The sequence below is a fragment of the Monodelphis domestica genome, chromosome 4 (assembly GCF_027887165.1).
Source record: "Monodelphis domestica isolate mMonDom1 chromosome 4, mMonDom1.pri, whole genome shotgun sequence".
NCBI classification, from domain to species: domain Eukaryota; kingdom Metazoa; phylum Chordata; class Mammalia; order Didelphimorphia; family Didelphidae; genus Monodelphis; species Monodelphis domestica.
In genome coordinates this window covers 389,586,534-389,605,474 of record NC_077230.1, presented here as the reverse complement: position 1 = coordinate 389,605,474, position 18,941 = coordinate 389,586,534, and the positions used below count along the sequence as shown (strand labels likewise).

The 18,941-nt window shown below is 41.1% G+C and overlaps 1 protein-coding gene and 1 long non-coding RNA gene across 2 annotated transcripts in view; one reads left to right on the top strand and one right to left on the bottom strand.

The window, feature by feature from the left end:
- The window catches only part of UBR4 (ubiquitin protein ligase E3 component n-recognin 4), a 162,006-nt gene extending 148,500 nt beyond the window's left edge, over positions 1-13,506 (bottom strand). The window contains exons 1-8 of the mRNA XM_056795687.1: positions 12,914-13,506; positions 4,491-4,588; positions 3,401-3,504; positions 3,028-3,157; positions 2,779-2,918; positions 1,049-1,151; positions 751-892; positions 502-626 (exon numbers count right to left, since the gene is read on the bottom strand). Coding sequence (XP_056651665.1) covers positions 502-626; positions 751-892; positions 1,049-1,151; positions 2,779-2,918; positions 3,028-3,157; positions 3,401-3,504; positions 4,491-4,588; positions 12,914-13,455 — 1,384 coding nt within the window. The 5' untranslated portion in view covers positions 13,456-13,506. The remainder of the gene's footprint in view (positions 1-501; positions 627-750; positions 893-1,048; positions 1,152-2,778; positions 2,919-3,027; positions 3,158-3,400; positions 3,505-4,490; positions 4,589-12,913) is intronic.
- Positions 13,507-13,549: 43 nt separating this feature from the next.
- LOC130453891 (uncharacterized) overlaps positions 13,550-18,941 on the top strand; it is a 28,027-nt gene continuing 22,635 nt past the window's right edge. Inside the window, exon 1 of the long non-coding RNA XR_008911551.1 lies at positions 13,550-13,842. This is a non-coding gene — a long non-coding RNA (uncharacterized LOC130453891). The remainder of the gene's footprint in view (positions 13,843-18,941) is intronic.

Below are 18,941 nucleotides of genomic sequence, written 5' to 3'. Positions count from 1 at the left end.
GGTATATTGTTGGGTGGAATAAGGGACACACATACAAAGGCAGCTAGGATTAGTTAATGAAGACAAAGCTATAGGAAAAGTCAGGAAGAGAACAGGACAGTGAGTAGTCCAATGGAATTGTATGAAATGAGGTTAGAAAGACTATAAAGCATTTTTCCCAATTAAAAGGTGGCCATAACACCTTGAAGAAAATAAGTTCATTCTCAAGTCTCACGTACTTTAAGGCAGCAGGGTGAATGGGGGGCAAGGATGATTCAGATGTAACAGGGAGCATTTACAATAATAAGCATCCTTATACATAAAGAACTCTGTGAAGCACCACTGGTTTTTCCTATGGTTGAACAGAGCCTGAGTTATGGAAAACTGTCAGCTCCTTCTCAATCATCTGGATAGAAGACAATGGATTGACTTTGTGGAGAAAGAAATCAAGCAACAATAAAAAAAATCAAGAAGATTCCCAGGGCTAAAAAAGCAACCTAGAACTAAGCCCAAACTACTTACCTGCATATAGACAGCTAAGGCTGAGCACTGTCACATCTTGTAATCGAGCAGGATTAAGGGGTTCCAAAACAGGGAGAGAAAGGGTATCCAATGCCATGGTTACATCAATGACCAATGAATGAAAACTATAAGATGAGCGAGAAGACATGGTAAATCTGGCTAGTCCTTTTAACCCTCAGATCACAGTTAACTAGTAATAAAGGGTTAAAAATAGTTCTCTTTTAAGAGACAACCTTTGCAACCTCTTACCCATTACGGACAGCAGTGGCATCTGCCACTGTTGCAGGCATAATGAAGAAAGAATTAGCCAACACAGCATCTTGGAACCGATTGATGTAGCGTAGGAAATATGGAAGATTCAGACACACTCGAAGCAGTTTCTCTGAGCCACCTGCACCAATGATAAGATACAGAGCTACAAATGAGACCTGGGACTTTACTCCTTTTCACAGAGAAACTTACAGAGATAAGGTCTGGTTTCTAGACAATCATTGGACCTGAGCCTACAGTGACCCTATATTCTAAGGTAATAAGTTTCTTATCTTACCAAGTTCCTGTAGACTAGCCACATTCTGAGCTATGAACACATTCTTTGTCTTGATGGCAGAGGCTTGATCTGTTGAGCACTGGTCATCATTTTCTCCTTCCATCTAAGTGAAAAACAAAGCCATTGAGAGCCCTCATAACAGATAGCTGCCACAACTTCATTGCTTACTGTCCAAAAAGATGGGAATCAAGTCAGGGCCCAGTAGCCAACAAAAAATGGTAAAATAAGTAAATTAGGTAAACACAGAATAGTATGTTTGTCAGACCGTTGGGAAGGGAATAATTTTAAAACCAAGCAAGACTTAGAAAAGAGTCACAAAATGTAAAATAAATAACTTTGACTACATCAAATTAAAAAGTTTCTTGTACAAGCAAAACCAATGTAACCAAAATCAGAAGGGAGATAACAAATTGGGAAACAATCTTCATAACAAAAAACTCTGACAAAGGTCTAATTACTCAAATTTATAAAGAGCTAAATCAATTGTACAAAAAATCAAGCCATTCTCCAATTGATAAATGGGCAAGAGACATGAATAGGCAATTTTCAGTTATAGAAATCAAAACTATTAATAAGTACATGAAAGTGTTCTAAAATCTCTGATAATCAGAGAGATGCAAATCAAAACAACTCTGAGGTATCACCTCACACCTAGCAGATTGGCTAACATGACAGCAAAGGAAAGTAATGAATGTTGGAGGGGATGTGGCAAAGTGGGGACATTAATGCACTGCTGGTGGAGTTGTGAATTGATCCAACCATTCTGGAGGACAATCTGGAACTATGCCCAAAGGGTGATAAAAGACTGTCTGCCCTTTGATCCGGCCATTGCACTTCTGGGTTTGTACCCCAAAGAGATTATAGTACAATAATATTCATAGCTGCGTTCTTTGTGGTAGCAAAAAATTTGAAAAGGAGGTGATGCCCTTCAATTGGGGAATGGTTGAACAAATTATGGTGTATGTTGGTGATGGAATAGTATTGTGCTAAAAGGAATAATAAACTGGAGGAATTCCATGGAGACTGGAACAACCTCCAGGAAATGATGCAGAGTGAGAGAAGAACCAGGAGAACATTGTACATAGAGACTGACACATTGTGGTACAATTGAAGACAATGGACTTCTCCACTAGTGGCAACGCAAAGACCCTGAACAACATAGTGGGATACAGGAGAAAAAACACTATCCACATCCAGAGGAAAAACTGTGGGAGTAAAAACACTAAAGAAAAACTACAGCTTAATGACATGGGTCGAAGGAGATATGAATGGGGAAATAGACTCCAAATGAACACCCTATTACAAATACCAACAACATGGAAAGAGGTTCTGATCAAGAACACAGGTGATACCCAGTCAAACTGTGCATCAGCTATGGAAGGGGTGGGGGAGGGGAGGGAGAGAAATAAAATGATTTTTGTAACCAAGGAACAATGCATGAAATTAAAAATAAAAAAAATTTTCTTAATGGTAAAATAATTGATTTAGAGGTGAAAAAGACCTTAGGAGTCATCTAATCCAGCAGTTCCTCTACTTCTAAAACTTCACTATCCCTAGGCCAATTCCAAAAATGCTACTCTCCAACTTTATGAACATACAAAGGTTACTTGTCCAGTGCAAATAACAAGAAATACAGAATGAATCAAAATGTGTTAACTATTATTATCTTTTACTCACTGGATTAGCATGTGATAGAGACAAGAGTATTTGAGTTAAGCTAAGACTCTCACCTGAATCACCGGTGAGAGGGCTGGTGTTGCTACTGCTCTAGGATTGAAGACTGAGGTCAACTGGTTCAGAAAGTTCATTTGTACCTCCTTCTGCCTCAGCTCTGGGCTGACTGGTGAAGCCAGCTCCTTCTGATCTTCCACTGGATTAGTTCAAAAAAGAAGTGGGACACAAAATGATAGCGGCAAAGCAGCAAACAATCTGGAAATGCCTGGAGTCAAATGGGTAAATCCTACAGGGAAAACACTTACCATCTGAGAGAGTCTTCACTGTCTGTGGCAGCTTGGCAGATTTCATCATTGCAGTGAAAGTAATGATTTCAGTTCGGTCTAGCCGGCTACAGCCAGTGCACAGGCCTTTGATAAGGAGGATCAAGTGTTTCTGGTGAGAAATCAAATTTAAATGTTTCTAAGCAAATACAGTGCAAAGCATTCTCATTGGCAAAGTCTTAGAGGAACAAAATTAGGTTCATATTAACCAGTGCAAAATGGACAATAATTCAAATCCTCTTCTACTATCCTTCCCTTTTCCTACTTCTCTGACTCTATGCAGCAATCCAAAGTCAAATAAGAGCAGGAAATCTTTCAGCCCTGGATTGGTGGCATGCCAGCCCACAGCTCTCACCTGGGATACAGCACAGGCCTCATCTGGATTCTCTAGACGCAGGAGGGAGAACTCAATCAGGACTTTGCAGGCAGCTGCCACTGACTGGAGCTGATTACGGGGAACTGAAAAAGCAACCAACTACTTGTGTACAGGAAATTGCAACCCTCCTTTATCAACAAATTGAAGCAATTGATAACAAGTTTCTACTGAACCCCTACTTTGTGCCTAACACCTTCATCCACCAACCTACAATTATACCCAAAACCGACAATGACCAACCATCATTTTTTTACCATTGATATTTGTTCGATGTGAAAAAAAAAGGTATTCCTTTACCTACATATCTATTTTCCCCGGGGGCCCTTGCAAAGCAAGCAAGTTTAAGGTTTTATCTCTAAAGACAAAGGAAATGATGCCATCAGGACATGATGCTTGCTATCAACAATTCCAGCCTCTTACCTGGAAGGATGCTGACGGTTTATGAAGTTGTTCATGTCTACCTGAATAACCTGCTAACTAAACAAGTCAATAAAGAATGCAGGTACTCTGGTGCTTTTTAAGGCAGCAACATTAGAAATATGAGTTTGGAGTGATAAATTACTGAAATATAGGAAAGAGATAAAATACAAATTTTATAACCAAATGGATAAAAAGATAAGAAAATAGAGGCTGGAAGAAGTCATTTCATGTTACAGGGCACATAAAGAAGACAAATTCTCCTTCAGACCACAATCACAGGATGGAATGCTGCTTTGGTAAATTGCCTGTTAGCCCTAAAGCTATGGACTACTGAGAAATTAACTCCTTCATTGGCAGACATGTGGAACCTTACATGAAGGGCTTTTGCTGGAGGGAGAAACCTAATGAGATGAGGACTTGGTCCTCAAGCCTAAGGGCATTTTCTTCTTCTGCTCAGGTAGGCTGAGTTAAAGTGAACTTGTCAAGAGTAATGCTGTGTTTACTGCGTGTCAGCTCCTGGAAAGATGGCTTGGGAGTGTTGAAGCAAAGACACTTCATTAACCAATTTATGCAGCCAAACCTAACTGGAGAAACAAAATTCCTCTATTCATAGGCCAAGAATTGAGAGTAACAGCAGCTGGATACTTACTGAGGCTACAGACCGTTGTGATATAGTGTGTGGAAAGTGCAACAAAGGAGGAGTAGAAGGGCTCATACTGCTTGTCGTGGTGCAGGATTTCTGATTCACTGCAAAGACAACATGACAAGTTGGCAAACCAGAAACTTGCCTAAATCAATAGCACATGGTGAACATTCATTCAATTAACAGCTTCAACTGGAATATCTACTGTGTGTCATCTCCACAGTTTAAAGTGGAGGCTCATCAGAGCAATTCTGGCAATCCCACCCACCCATCCCCTTTACCCCTCAGCAGAACTCCTGCTTCTTTAAAAGATTCTCACAGTAGGGGATAGCTAGGTAACACAATGGAGAGAACATCAGTCCTTCATTAAGAAGAACCTGGGTTCATTTCTGGCCTCAGATACTTCCTGGCTGTATAACCCGGGGCAAGTCACTTAACCCCAATTGCCTAGCCCTTACCCCTCTATTGCTTTACAACTGACAGTATCAATTTTAAGACAGAAGATAAAGGCTTTTAAAAAAGAAGATGGTTAAGAGTCCAGGGCACAAGCCCCTAGGCTAAGGGGATCAACATGGATCAAACATCCATGAAAATTGTCAAGAATTTGAGCAAAGAAGGCACTGAATCAACCATCAGTGACTCAATGGAGACATTAAATTTTCCTGAGAGTTTTGATTCTCAAGCTAGAAGCATCCTAGCCTCAGAGAGGTACATACAGAGTACTGAACTTGTGCGATCTATGGCAACATCACTGTTAGCACCTTAATGTAGAGGATACCAACAGAAAACTATCCTGCCCAGAGGGTCCCAGTCCAGAGTAGCCATCACCTCAGAAGACTCTTAGACCTTTATTATTTTAGAATTCTAAAATAGGAATTGGCCAAGAACAGGTTCCTTCTCTGACCAGTCAAGCAACCACTATTTCCTGAGTGGCTATAATGTGTTAGGCTCTATGCTAGGTAGTGTTAGGATGTTTCCTTCTTTCTGGATTCATTCCAAGTAAGGAAAACAAAAGACATCAAAAATTCAAAGCCAGGAGAGAATAGAAAGAGCATCCAGAGCTCCAAGCTATCACCAATAGATCTTATTTCATAAACTAAGTGTAGTAGGGGAAAGATGGCCCTTGTTTCAGAAGATACAAAACTTGAATTAGAATTCTGGCTCAGACACACCTTTGAAGAAGTAATTTTTACTGATCTAAGCCCCAGTTTTTTTCATCTTTAAAATGAAAGAGTTAAGGGACAGCTAGGTGGCTCAGTGGAATAAGAGCCAGGCACAGAGATGTGAAATGCTAGGTTCAAATCAAGCTTTTTCCTAACTATGTGTCCCTAGGCAAGTCACTTAACCCCCATTGCCTAGCCCTTATCACTCTTCTTCCTTGGAATAAATACACAGTATTGATTCTAAGATGAAAGGTAAGGGCTTAAAAAAACTATACAGGAAAAACTATACAGGAAAGGAAAAGTGAGGAAAGAAGAGGAAACAAGCACCAAAAAAGCATTCTTCAGTATTTAGTAATCTCTTAGCCTCAGTGACATCATTAGATGGAGATAAATTCTTGCCCTGACTACTTCAGTTTAGGTCAAATGAGACAGTACATGTAAAAGCATTATAAACACAAAGCATTATTATGAAGTTATTTCTGTTTTCCCTTTGTGATCTGAACCATCAGAGTAACAATACTAATAAAACTAAGAGAAATTTTATGGAGCAAAGTTCTCACACTGAAAGATAGAAATTCTGTTGGAGAATATAGAAATTGCTATCCTGAGGATGAGGTTACACCAAAATGCTGAAAAAAAGTTTGGCCTCACTTGGCCCAGATCAATGTTGCCACATTGTTATTTAGTGATTATTTCTGTGAAAAATGTGTCAGGTATATACTAAGGCACAAAACTGGACACTGACTCCTGCCCTTAGTAATTGAACAGCTTAACACAAAGCAAAAAACACAAATAGAGAAAAGATAAGGATAGGTATTGGCCCAGAAAAGGAGAGACAGCCTTGAATTACTCATCATTTTAAGAGGAATCTAAGGTCTATGTGAAATAGTTAAATAGGTTCTTAGGGAGAAAGTATGTTAGGAAAGTATATTGGGTAAGTTAGGAGGTCATTCTAAATAATGAGAGAAGTAATGAAGAGTACAATGAAACTAATTGGGAGAAAAGAGCAAGTAGCAAAAAAATGGGGGGAAGAGAAAGGCAGAAACATGAAATGAAAATGTGTGCATAAGTAGATAAAGGCTGCGTCCCGACATTGCAAGAATGTCTTCTCTAATTTGCCAAGTAACACCTCTGTTTGTTCAGTCCTCTGGAACACCCATTTCTCTTAACCTACCATAGTCTGAAACCCAAGTGAACCTAATAAACTGCAAGGCCAAGAACCTTCATGAAAAGATTTGTTGCCTTATATTTGAAAATGCTACATATAATAATAAGCGGAACAGCAGCTACCAAACAATGGAATATGATCATAAAGATTAGGGCTAGGAAAGAGAACTGCCTTCTCTTTTGTTGGCAGGGAGGTACAAGGAGAAAAGGAATTTACTTCCATTCTCACCTCTCAAGCAACTTAATATCTTCTATTTCTGATATCTGCCATTGCTGATATTTTCTTTCTACATGCTCTGTCTTTTTGAAGTATAGTTACCTAACTCCTCCTCCTAGCTAATAAATGCCAACAGATAACTAACAAAAGTTCCTTCCCAACTCTTTCTTGGCTATCAAAAAACATGGTGCCTGACATTTTTCCATGCAGACTGGCATTTTTAAAAATGCTGAAGAAATGAATGCCTTTTTTAGATATCTTGTTTACCTTGGAATGAAAGAGAAACAATCAATACTCAGAGAAGCTAAAGGACTTACCTAAAGTCATAATGACTAGGATTTAAGTCATTTGTTCACACAATTAAATAGTATCTCCCAGTGATGAAGATTTGCTTCTATTTGTTAACTACTATGTTGATACAAAGCAATTAACCTAATAGAATTGTAGCCTTCCTCATTGACTTTTTTTTCTGAGACAAAGGTTAAGTGAAAAATAATAGCAAATATTTATGTAAGAAGCTTTGAAGTTTAAAAAGCACTCCATAGAAATTATCTTATTTGAACCTCACAAGAAATGGGGGGGGGGGGCATTACAGGTATTATTATTTCCATTTTCCAGATGAAAAAAATGATCACCCAGCTAGTCAAGTGCCAAAAGCAATTTCAAACATTCTCTCCACAACTCTACATTGTCTCTCGTTTGTGTGTTTTAAGAAATGGATGTCTAAGAACATTCTGGTGGGAGTATAGCAATGACAAGTATCTTTGCATTACATAAAGAGGAATTCTATAACCAAGAAGTTCAGTAACAACACAGGAAACACTGATTTAGGGAAAAGTTGATAAATTTCATAAATGAAGATGAATGAAAGTTCTTAAAAGACCATTATGCTTAGAGTAACAAGAGGCAGCAAAGTAAAGAAAAAAACCCAGTATGGGATGCTTTCTTTAAAAAGAAGCCAGTCCTCAGCAATTAAGCTAATTAAGTCCACATAAAGCAGAGTGCTGAGTTAAACTGATTCTGACTATTTCCTTAGGTTGGAAAGGCGATAGTGTTTAAATGGTTTGTAGTCCTCAGGACATGCATGATGATACATGCAAGCCTCAAAAAGTTAAAAGGAATAAGCCCATTAAAAATAGAATCAGATTTCTAATTGTTTTTACCCTCTGACACTTCTGAACATAAAGCACCAATTAATACATGCTAATTTATTCCTTCTTCATTTCAACAGGTGTCTAATTACAAATTCTCAATAAGTAGGGTCTGGACCCTGCAACTGTCCATCCACCTCTTCATCAGAATGGAAGGTAACTTCCATCTAAAAGAGAACAAAGAGTGTATCACAATGCCTAGAAATCTCTTATTTCATATGTCATCACCCCTGAGAGTCATGAGGAATTAACATAACGGATTTAACGGAGCTTCAGAATGCCAGGGTAAGAGGTGAAAGCTAGTAAAAGAGAGACAGAACAGCAAATAATCAGAAAGTACACAGCAGCAGGAAAACAGAAGGACACTGAGGACAGGGAAGAAAACCATGGCCAGTATAATAGTGGATGAAAGCTTAGGGATCCACAAGAGAAAATGGTTCCCACCCCCCAAAAAGAGGAAAAGCAAAAATAATCTGGATGTAAATATAGGACAGAAAACAATCCATCCATCAAAAGTAAAACATTCAGCCCATTTTACATGTAATAATAAAAAGAATTTGGACAGCTACGTGGTGCAACGGACAGAATACTGGGCCTAGTCAGGAAGACTCAAGTTTAAATTCAGCCTCAGACACTTCCTAGTTGTGTGACCTTGGGCAAGTTACTTAACCATGTTTACCTCAGTTTCCTCATCTGTAAGATGAGTGGGAGAAGGAAATGGCAAACCACTCCAGTATCTTTGCCAATAAAGCCCCAAATAAGGTCAAGAAAAGTCAGACATAACTGAAAACTACTGAACAACAAAAATTAAAAAAAAAAATTGGTCTTGGAGTCAGCAGGCCTGGCTTGTTCAAGTCCTTGTTACAACTTACTACATAGTGATCAGAGATTTAGAAGTAGAACAGCTCTTAGGGGTCATCTAGTCCAACCTCCTCATTTTTTAGATAAGGATACTGAGGCCTTGAGAAAGGACTTCCCCAAGGTCACACAAGAGCCAGCTCCTTCAATTCCAGAAACTAACTTCACTATACTGCCTCTTAGCAAATTATGTATGCAAAGAGCACTGTAGCCATAAAGTACTATAGAAAAGAGGACAAGGATCATGACCTAAGTATTGTTCTTGTGGTATAGCAGCATTAGAATGAGGAATTCATGGAGAAGGTGTCCTTTCAATATCTTTCTCCTTCAAAATTCCACGTGGAGGGGCAACTAAGTAGTTCAATGGATACAGAGCCAGACCTGGAGATAAAAGGGCCTGGGTTCAAGTGTGACCTCAGACACTTCTAGTTGTATGACCCTGAGCAAGTCACTTAACCCCAATTGTCTACCTCTTACCACTCTTCTGTCTTGGAATCGATATTTAATAATAATTCCAAGATAGAAGGTAAAGATTTTTTTAAATCCCTATGGAATCCTAAAGAAGGCACAGAAATTCAAACCAAAGTCACATAACCCTGTCCACCTTTTTCTAGGAGGGGCTGTGGGTAAATGCTTAGCAGTTGAGAACTGCTTCTAAAACAGTGAAGAGTTATATTATTATTTTGTATGAACACAGTCAAATCTTAATTACATGAGCTATCAGAGGAAGAGGCAGGAAGAGACCAGATCCTTTTGCCTGAAATCTGGTCTGCTGTACTTGAATTAAGAATATTCTCTGGATCAGTTGTTGTTTCAGTTGTTTTTCAGTCTTGACTCTTTGTGACCCATTTAAGAGTTTTCTTGGTAAAAAAAAATGAAGTGGTTTGCCATTTCCTTTTCTAGTTCATTTTACATGAGGAAACTGAGGCACACAGAGGTTAAAGTGACTTGTTCAGGGTCACACAACTAGTAAGTGTTTGAGGCTAGATTTGAACTCAGGAAGATAAGTACTTGTGATTTGGGCCCAGCAATCTATCCTCTGAGCCACCTAACTGCCCAATTCCCTAGATTAGAATAAATCATTTAATTTTCTTCATTTAATAGAACTATTATTAGGTGTATGACAAGAGTATAAACAAATAACTGTGATTCTGCTTTAACCAAGTGAACTGTCTGAACTTACACAAAGAGGCTTGAGACCCTTGAGACATCTAGCCTAACTTCCTCATTTTAAGGAAGAAACTGAGGCTCCTAAGAGTGAATTGACATGCATATGTCAGTTAAGAACCTGAAGGCAAATTTACAAAGGAGCCTGGACTAGGACTCTTGAGGCCAGATTTCAAGTCTTGACTATATCACAGATCTATGCCCTTGGGTAAATCTCTTAACCAATGTGAACCTAAGTTTTCTCATGAAATAAGGGCATTGGGCAGGATGAAGGTATTTTAAGCCCTTTCTAGCTCTACAATCCAATGATACTAATGTTAAATGTGACTAAAACTTAATTCAATCAACACACTGAATAAAACTTCAAGGAAAATACTACTAATATAAAGGGTTTTTTAAAAAGCAGAGTATAGAATTTGAGGATAAGATCTTTGATATGTGTTTATCTTTAGAACATTTCTGGTTTGATAACATTATAGGAAATGTCTACAGAATTTACTGCTTGATATATCACAAATGCCAAATAAGCATAACAATTTGCCAGGCTGTGGGCCTTACTGAAGTAAAATTACTTTTTTCTGACTTTTCTGAATTTCCAATTTTTTTTTCTTTGCTAAAATGATTCAATTAGCAGCAAATGTAGAGAGTAGTATAAAGTTCTGGTTGAAAAAATGGAAGAAGTCACCTTTTCTAGAGATGAACTCAAAGGATAATTTCTTTCATTACATTTATTAAAGTCTGAAGTGGTAGCAAAATAAGAAGACCAGAAGTCTGGTATAACATCCCTTTGTAAATGAACAGCTCCTACCACCTGATGGTGGTGGTGTCTTCACAATGAGAAAAACTAATGTGAAGTCAAGGCTTATTTCTCTAAGCCTTAAAGAGCTGGAAAGAAAAACCTCAGAGGTCAACTAGTCTAATATACTTGTTTTACAGATGAGAGTAGGAGGCCTAGCTTAGAATCTTGGCTTTGACACCATTACCGTAAGGGAAGCAACTTAGATGCCCTAGATTTTAAAATAAAGTACTAACAGCAGGTCTAAAACTTGGGTCTCCTGAACTGCCTTACCGTTCATAACTCCCTCCACCCTCCTGCTACAGAGAATTCTTACATCCCTCATCTTCCTCCAGCAACTGCTCTCCCCTCTCCAAGCTCCTCTGGCATATACTGACAAAGCTGCTTATAAACTAATTTGAAGACATTATATTTTTACACACAAAAAAAGAACTCTTCATCATGGAAAAAAATAACAATTTCTAGGTCAAACAGTTCAGGAGCTTTCTGACCCTTGGCTTTAGGTAACTTTAAAACCATGACAGAGAGATCTAAAGTTCATGGAACAGAAGAGAGAATGATTGCTATTAGGTTGTGGCTTAGACCCCATAAAGGCACATGTCACTGGTTGCTTTTCCACAGAGGGACTGACTCTTAGTTATTAAATTACTGGTTGGCTCTTGATTTAAACCCCAGATTCCTCAATCCCCTATTCTTGGGCTGAGGGGAAGGGTTGCCCCAGGAATGCAAACTCTTCACAAGAGCAAAGGACTTAAAGGCTGGAAGGGCCCTGTTACAGATGAGGAAAATGAGGCCTGAAGGCAGAACAACATGCCCAGTATCACAAAGGTCACAAAATAACAGCTTAGATTCCAACCCAGGACTCCAAATTCAGTGTTCTTTGCACTACTCATCCTATTCACAGTCAAACACTAAATGTTGTCATGCTACACCTTACAAATGTTCACCCACTCTACCCACCTTAATTTACAGAGGTGGAAATAAAGATCCAGAAAGATGAAGCCACTTAATTCTGACTCTAATCCTTATTAGGTAGGGTGATGAGGAGCAAATCACTGAAGCTCATGGGCTTCAGCTTCCTTCCCCCCTCTATTAAATGGAAGTAGTAATAATTGCTCTACTTATTTCAAAGGACAGCTAAGAGGAAAATGCTCTGAAAACCTTAATGTAATATATAAATGTAAGCTGTTATTACTGCCCAAGGTCACATTGCTAATAGGTGGCAGAGGATTGAATTCTGTCTTGCCATCATATCAAATCCTATGACCTCTTCTCAAAATGCAGCCTAAGATTAAAGGGCCATGGATTTGAAAGTTGGAAGGGACCTCAGGGGCTATCTAGTCCAAACTCCTCATTTTACAGATTACATAGTTTAAGTCTAGAGAAAGTAAAATGCTGGCCCAAGGTCACGCAAATAATTAAGTGCCAGGGACAGGATTTGAATCCAGATCCCCTGACTACAAAGTTGATGTTTTATCCATTGATCATCCTCCCATGGTCTCAATTTTCACTGTCACACCTTCAGAGTACCACAAGGGTCAGGAAAAGGGGAAGGGGAACCCGGACAGGTCATCTTTCACAGAATGTCAGAAGTAGAAGGAACCTCAGACATCTTTTAGCCCAATTCCCTCCTTTTACTGAGAAGTTAACTCTGGCTCAAATGGGGAAGTGACTAGCCCAAGGTCACACAGTGAGGCAGAGGCAGAGGCTGGCCTCAAAGCCTGGCCTCAAGACCCGGAAACTAGCGCAGTTACCACTCCTCAGACTCCAGAGGGAGACTGAGGCAAGAGCTCCTCGACCAAGGTCCCGAGGCGCTGCGGGGGGAGGGGGGTCGGTGGGGTGGCGGCCAGAATGATACAGCAGAATCTCCCCCCTGCCCCGCCCGGCTCCCGGTCCCCGCCCGGTACTACCTCTCGATGACTGAGGCCACCAGCTGCGGCAGCTCCTTCATCTCGAAGGCGGAGTAGGAGGCGGACAGCAGCGGCCGGACAGCCACCTCCCAGCCTGGGGCCGCAGCCGGGGCCGAAGCCGAAGCCGGAGTCGGAGTCGAGGACGGGGCCGGGGCCGGGGCCGGGGCCGGGGCCGGAGCCGGAGCCGGAGCCGGAGCCGGGGCCTGGGCCGGGGCCGGGGCCGGGGCCGCGGCCGGAGCCGGAGCCGGGGCCGGAGCCGGGGCCGCGGCCGGGGCCGGGGCCGGAGCCGGGGCCGGGGCCGGGGCGGAGGCCGGGGATGGGGCCGGGGCCGGCAGGGCTGGGGCTGGGGCCGGAGCAGGGACAGGGGCAGGGGCCGGGGCCGGGGTCGGGGTGGGGGTCTGGGCCGGCGCCGAGGCGGGGGCGGGGGCCGGGGCCGGCGTTGGGGCAGCAGGAGCCGCCCCCGCCGCCGCCATGGCCGCCGTCCCTGTCGCCGCCACCACAGCCGCCGCCACCACAGCCTCTTCCCCGCCGCTCGTCGCCATCTTCCCTCTCACGACTGCGCCTCCTCCGGGGGCTTGCCACCGGCCCAGCGCCGCCTCCCGGGAGGGGGCGGAAGTGACGTGCGTCTCCGCGTCAGCCGGCGCGACGCGACCCGACGTGGGCAGTGAGCCAAAGACGCCCAGGGGACGAAAAGACAGTCCTCTTCACGGACCTCAACGATTGGCGAACGGATCCGGGTGGCTGCGCCTGCGCAGAACGCTTTGAACGGTGCCTCGGCACCGAGGTTGTTTTTGAGTCCTGTACTGCCTACTGCGCCTGCGCTGCGCATGGAGCCTTCGACGACCCGTAGCTTTGGGGAGTTCGCTTGTTATAAATATTCGGGCGGTGGGCTCTTGACCTGTGACAACTGGAGGAATGACGGGGTTGAGGTGAGTGAGGAACAGAGGAAACCTCGAAACTCTCAAGACCCTGGGGCCGAGTTCTTTTCTTTCTTCCTTCCTTTATTTTTTTTTTAACCGAGGGAATAAGCAGCCCAGAGAGGGTGAGAGACTTGCACGAGGTCCCACAGCGAGTGTGTGGCCTGGCTAGGGCCAGGCCGCGACCTCTCTTCTTCCATCTCTGCTCGGCCCAGCACCTGGAGCTAAGGGATGTCCTGGAACATTCGGCAGCCGAGCAAGGCCTGACAAGGAGCCATCTCACCCTTGTCTCCCAGCCCCAACTTTCTATCCTTCGACGAAGATTTATTTCCGATGCCTTCCTTAGCCCGATAGTTAAAAGAGTAATTTGGTCAGTAAGCATTAGTCGCCTACTATGTGCCAGATACTAAGCAAGCGCTGGGAATACGAAGGAAGATAAAAGACAACCCTTGCCCTCGAGGACCTCAACCTGAGGGGGAAGAAGAATAAAATGTATCCTGCATATATTACACACACACATGCATAAATATACACACATAAGCCTTGTATATATATATATATATATACTGGATAAACTGGAGGTCATCAACAGAGAGAAGGTACCAGCATCAAATTAAAAAGGAAAAGCCTCTCTAGATGCTTCTGCTCAGTTTCATCTCTACGTGCATCCTCAGAACAAAACTGAGAGAAGCCAAGAGAGCTGCGCATTATCTTTCCTTTCTTCTCTCCTTGAAATCTTCTGCCTGCTTGGTGGGCTTTGGAAACACAAGACTCTTATGTTTCCACAGAGATAAAAAGTATAGGGAGCTGTCAGGTTTAACAATAATTTGTAATCCCAAACTGCCAGGTGTTGGAGACTGCTGTGGCCAATATGTGAGGTTTCCTGTGAAGAGGAAGAAGCTGGAGTAAAAGCCGAACCAATTTGGGGGGTGGGGGGGTGAGATAAGTGCTGGGCTACAAAGGTTAAAAAAAGTAGCCTCAAGGAATTTATATTTTATTAAAGGAATCAATATGAACACAGATAAAAGTACATACAGAGTATTGCCTTGGGAGAGGATAGCAAATAAGGTGATCAAGAAAGGTCATTTAGAGAGGAATGCCTGAATTGAACTTTTAGCCATTAACTCAATAAGCATTTATTAAAAGGCTACTATGCAGGGGTCAGTCAGTGAACTGAAAGCCAAGCCTAGAGGCATGAGGTCCTGAGTTCAAATGTAGCCTCAGACACTTCCTAGCAGTGTGACCCTGAGCAAATCATCCCCTTTCATATGCCTTGGAACCAACACACAGTATACTAAGAAAGTAAAAGTTAAAAAAAATGTTAAGCCTACTGTGTCAGTTGTTACTAATTAAGCCTCCTGGGTTGCTAATAATCAAGCTCAGGGAATACAAGAGGCAAAAGACAGGTTGCTAAGGACTCTTAAGAGGTAAAAGTATGAAGGGAGTGCACTCCCTAGTGGACAGCTTGTCCAAAAATCTGTAGGGAGAAATGGAATGTCACTTAAAGGAAACTTCACTCAAAACAGTTTGACTGGAAGATAAGCCTTTGAAGAGAGTAAGTACAGAGGCTAAACAGTTTGGAGCCCAATTATGACAAGTTTTAAAGGTCAAACAAGAATTTCATTTAATCTGAGAGATAAAGGGGGACAACTGGAGTTTCCACAGCAAGGGGATGACAGTATCAGACTTGCATTTTAGTAATAACTGACAACTGGCTAGTGGTGAATTTAGAGAAAGATAAGGCTAGAGGCAGGAGGAGGTGGTTATAATATTTCTAGCTAGAAATAGTAAAAACCACAACTAAGGTAATGTCTGTGTTAGAGAGAAGAAGACAGATGCAAGATATATGGTGAAGATAGAATTGATGATATGAGAGACAATGGATAGTTGGAATAACTTAAGTTTTATATCTGAGTGATTAGAAGGATGGTGTCTTCCACAAAAATAGGTTAGACAGTTTTGAGTATATAAAATTTAAAATGTATTGACAAAACCAATGCAACTAAAATTGGGAGAAAATGGGAAATTCTAGGAAATCTTTGAAAAATCTTTGTAGGAAATTTCTCTGATAAAGATCTCATTTCTAAGCAATATAGGGAATCAATTCAAATTTATAAGAACAAGAGACATTTCCCAGTTAATAGAAAAGGTCAAATGGTCAAAGATTATCTATATTAATAGGAAGTTTTCATAGAAAGAAACCCAAGCTATCAATAGCTATATGAAAAAAATACTTGAAATCACTAATAATGAGGGAAATGCAAATTAAAACAACTCTAAAGTACCACTTTACACTCATCAAATTGGCAAGATTAGGGCAGGGGGAAAGGAAAGTGGGAAATGATGGAATAGTACTGGAAAACAGGTTTTTTGCCCCCAGATTATATCTTGAAACAATTTGAATGATAATTTTCTGACATTTTACAATCCATATTCTCTTACTCCCTCTCACCCCTCCCCCAAGAAGGCAGGGAATGTAATATAGGTTGTGCATATGTTATCATGCAATACATATTTCTATGTTTGTCATGTTGTGAAATGACACATATTGTTTACACTAGAAAAAAACTCATAAAGAAAAAGAATGGTGTGCTTCAGTCTGCATTCATTTAGGAACTCTAGCTGTTCCTTCTGTGATGGCAGCTATCTTTTTTCATCATGAGTCCCTCGGAGTTGTCCTGGATCCTTGCCTTGTTGATAATATTAAGTCATTCACAGCTGATTATCATAAACGATTTTTACCGTGTACATTATTGTGGTTCTGCTCACTTCACTTTGCATCACTTCATATAAACCTTTCCAGGACTTTTTTGTATTCACCTTGTTTGTCATTTTTCATGGCACAATAGAATTCCATTACAATTATATAGCTTGGCTTGTTTAGCCATTCCGCAATTGATAGACATCCCTTCCATTCCAGTTCTTTGCCATCACAAAAAAAAAAACCTGCTATAAATATTTTTGTACAAGTAGGTTCTTTTCTCCTACCTTTAATCTCTGGTTACTATGGTTATTTACCACTGCATGTTGAATACCTAATCCATTCCATTGGTCCACCACTCTGTTTCTTAACCAGTAACAGATTCTTTTGAAGGTTGCCCCTTTATAATATAGTTTGAGATCTAATACAGCTAAGCCACCTTCTGGCATTATTTTCTCCATTAATTTCCTTGATATGTTAGGCTTTTTATTCATCAAGATGAATTCTGTTGTTATTTTTTTCTAGCTCTGTGATATAATTTTGGAGTTATTTGATTGGTATGGTACTAAATATATAAATTTCTTTGAGTAGAATTGTCATTTTTATTATATTGGCTCAATGTACCTTTGAGTAATTAATGTTTTTCCAATTGTTTAGATCTGGCTTTGTGTGAAAAGCACTTTATAGTTATGATCATATAGTTCCTGGGTTTGTCTTGGCAGGTAGATGTTTTATATTGTCTATAGTTACTTTAAGTGGGATTTCTCTTTCTATCTCTTGCTGTTGGGCTTTATTGGTAGGATAGAGAAACACTAATGATTTATATGAGTTAATTTCTATATCCTGCAGCTTTGCTGAAGTTTTAAATTGTTTTTATTAGTTTTTTTGGTTGAATCTCTAGAATTCTCTAAATATACCAAAGAATGATAGCTTTAGCGCCTCATTGCCTATTCTAATTCCTGTAATTTCTTCTTCTCTTATTTCTATAGCTAGCATTTCTAGGAACCAAGATGACAGCTTAGTAGCAGCAACAGCAAAAACCACTTTAACAATCTTTCCAAACTGATCTTTAGAAGGTATCTCAAAATAACAAGAGTCAAAGCAGGATGGAGGGAGGGGGCTCTCCCACCGAAAAGTTTTTTTGTTTGTTTGTTTTTTTTTAACCCTTACCTTCCATCTTGGAGTCAATACTGTGTATTGGCTCCAAGGCAGAAGAGTGGTAAGGGCTAGGCAATGGGGGTCAAGTGACTTGCCCAGGGTCACACAACTGGGAAGTGTCTTGAGGCCAGATTTGAACCTAGGACCTCCCGTCTCTAGGCCTAGCTCTCAATCCACTGAGCTACCCAGCTACCCCCTGAACACAGTTTGAAAGGTAGGCAAAGGGAGTTAATTTTCACAGGATAAGGATGAACTAGAAGCAAGACTGCACACAAAAGAGTGCTGGCTAACCACCCCACCCCACCTACTGTGCCAGATTCTGAACCTGGGCATAAGCCAACTTCGGGATCCTAGGATGCAACAAAAGGACACCTCAGACCCATCCCTTGAAGTCCCAGGCCCTGGCACTGGTCTGTAGTGAGGTCCAGAAGTCCATATCTCTGGGCCTTTTCAGGCCTCTAAGGCTACATCGAAGACCTAGCCACACAGGGCAAAATAGCTCACAGTACTGAACCCTGCAAGCCAGTAGAGGAGACAGAAGCAGCAAGCAACTTTCAGAATTCCCAGTCCACAGGCAAAAAAGGTTGGGAAAATGAGCAAATACAAAAAAAATGTAAAATTTCTATGGGGAAAAAGAGCAAAGAACAGGGTACAGCCAACAAAGTAGATCTTTCTAATACTGAAGGTGTGGTCTGGATGGGCAGTCATGCTGGATGTAACTGAGAGGCAAGGCAAGTCAAAGTGAATGGATTAAGTGTCTGCTGTGAACCAGGCAAATACTAAATTGTTTTGACAGAAACTACCAATTATGGGGCCACTTCCAGGAAATAAGGCTGAGAACAGAAATCATCAAAGTTCCCTAAACCTAAAGTCATCATCATTTGCCTACAGTCTCTTCTACCTAGACATTGATAGAAACTCTTGCAAGAATGATGACAATTGAAAATGTGGTGTTCCCTGGTGTGTTGGACAGTGTATAACAAGTGGCCATTACATTATACTCAAAAGAGATATTTGAGGGAGCCAACCTATGAAAGGATAAGTGTTTGGCAGACTAATAGATAAGGACCATCTACCCACATTTGGAATATGTCAGGGAAAGCTTGAAGTTTAAGGAAATTCTTAGCTTCAAGAGAGTTACCATGACTTTGTTATATTCGAAGCCAGCATCCATTTCTAGATGGTCAGCATTGACTGGACTCGATTTCACTTTATTTAGAGTATTATTAATAGGAGACTTCTGGCACCAAAC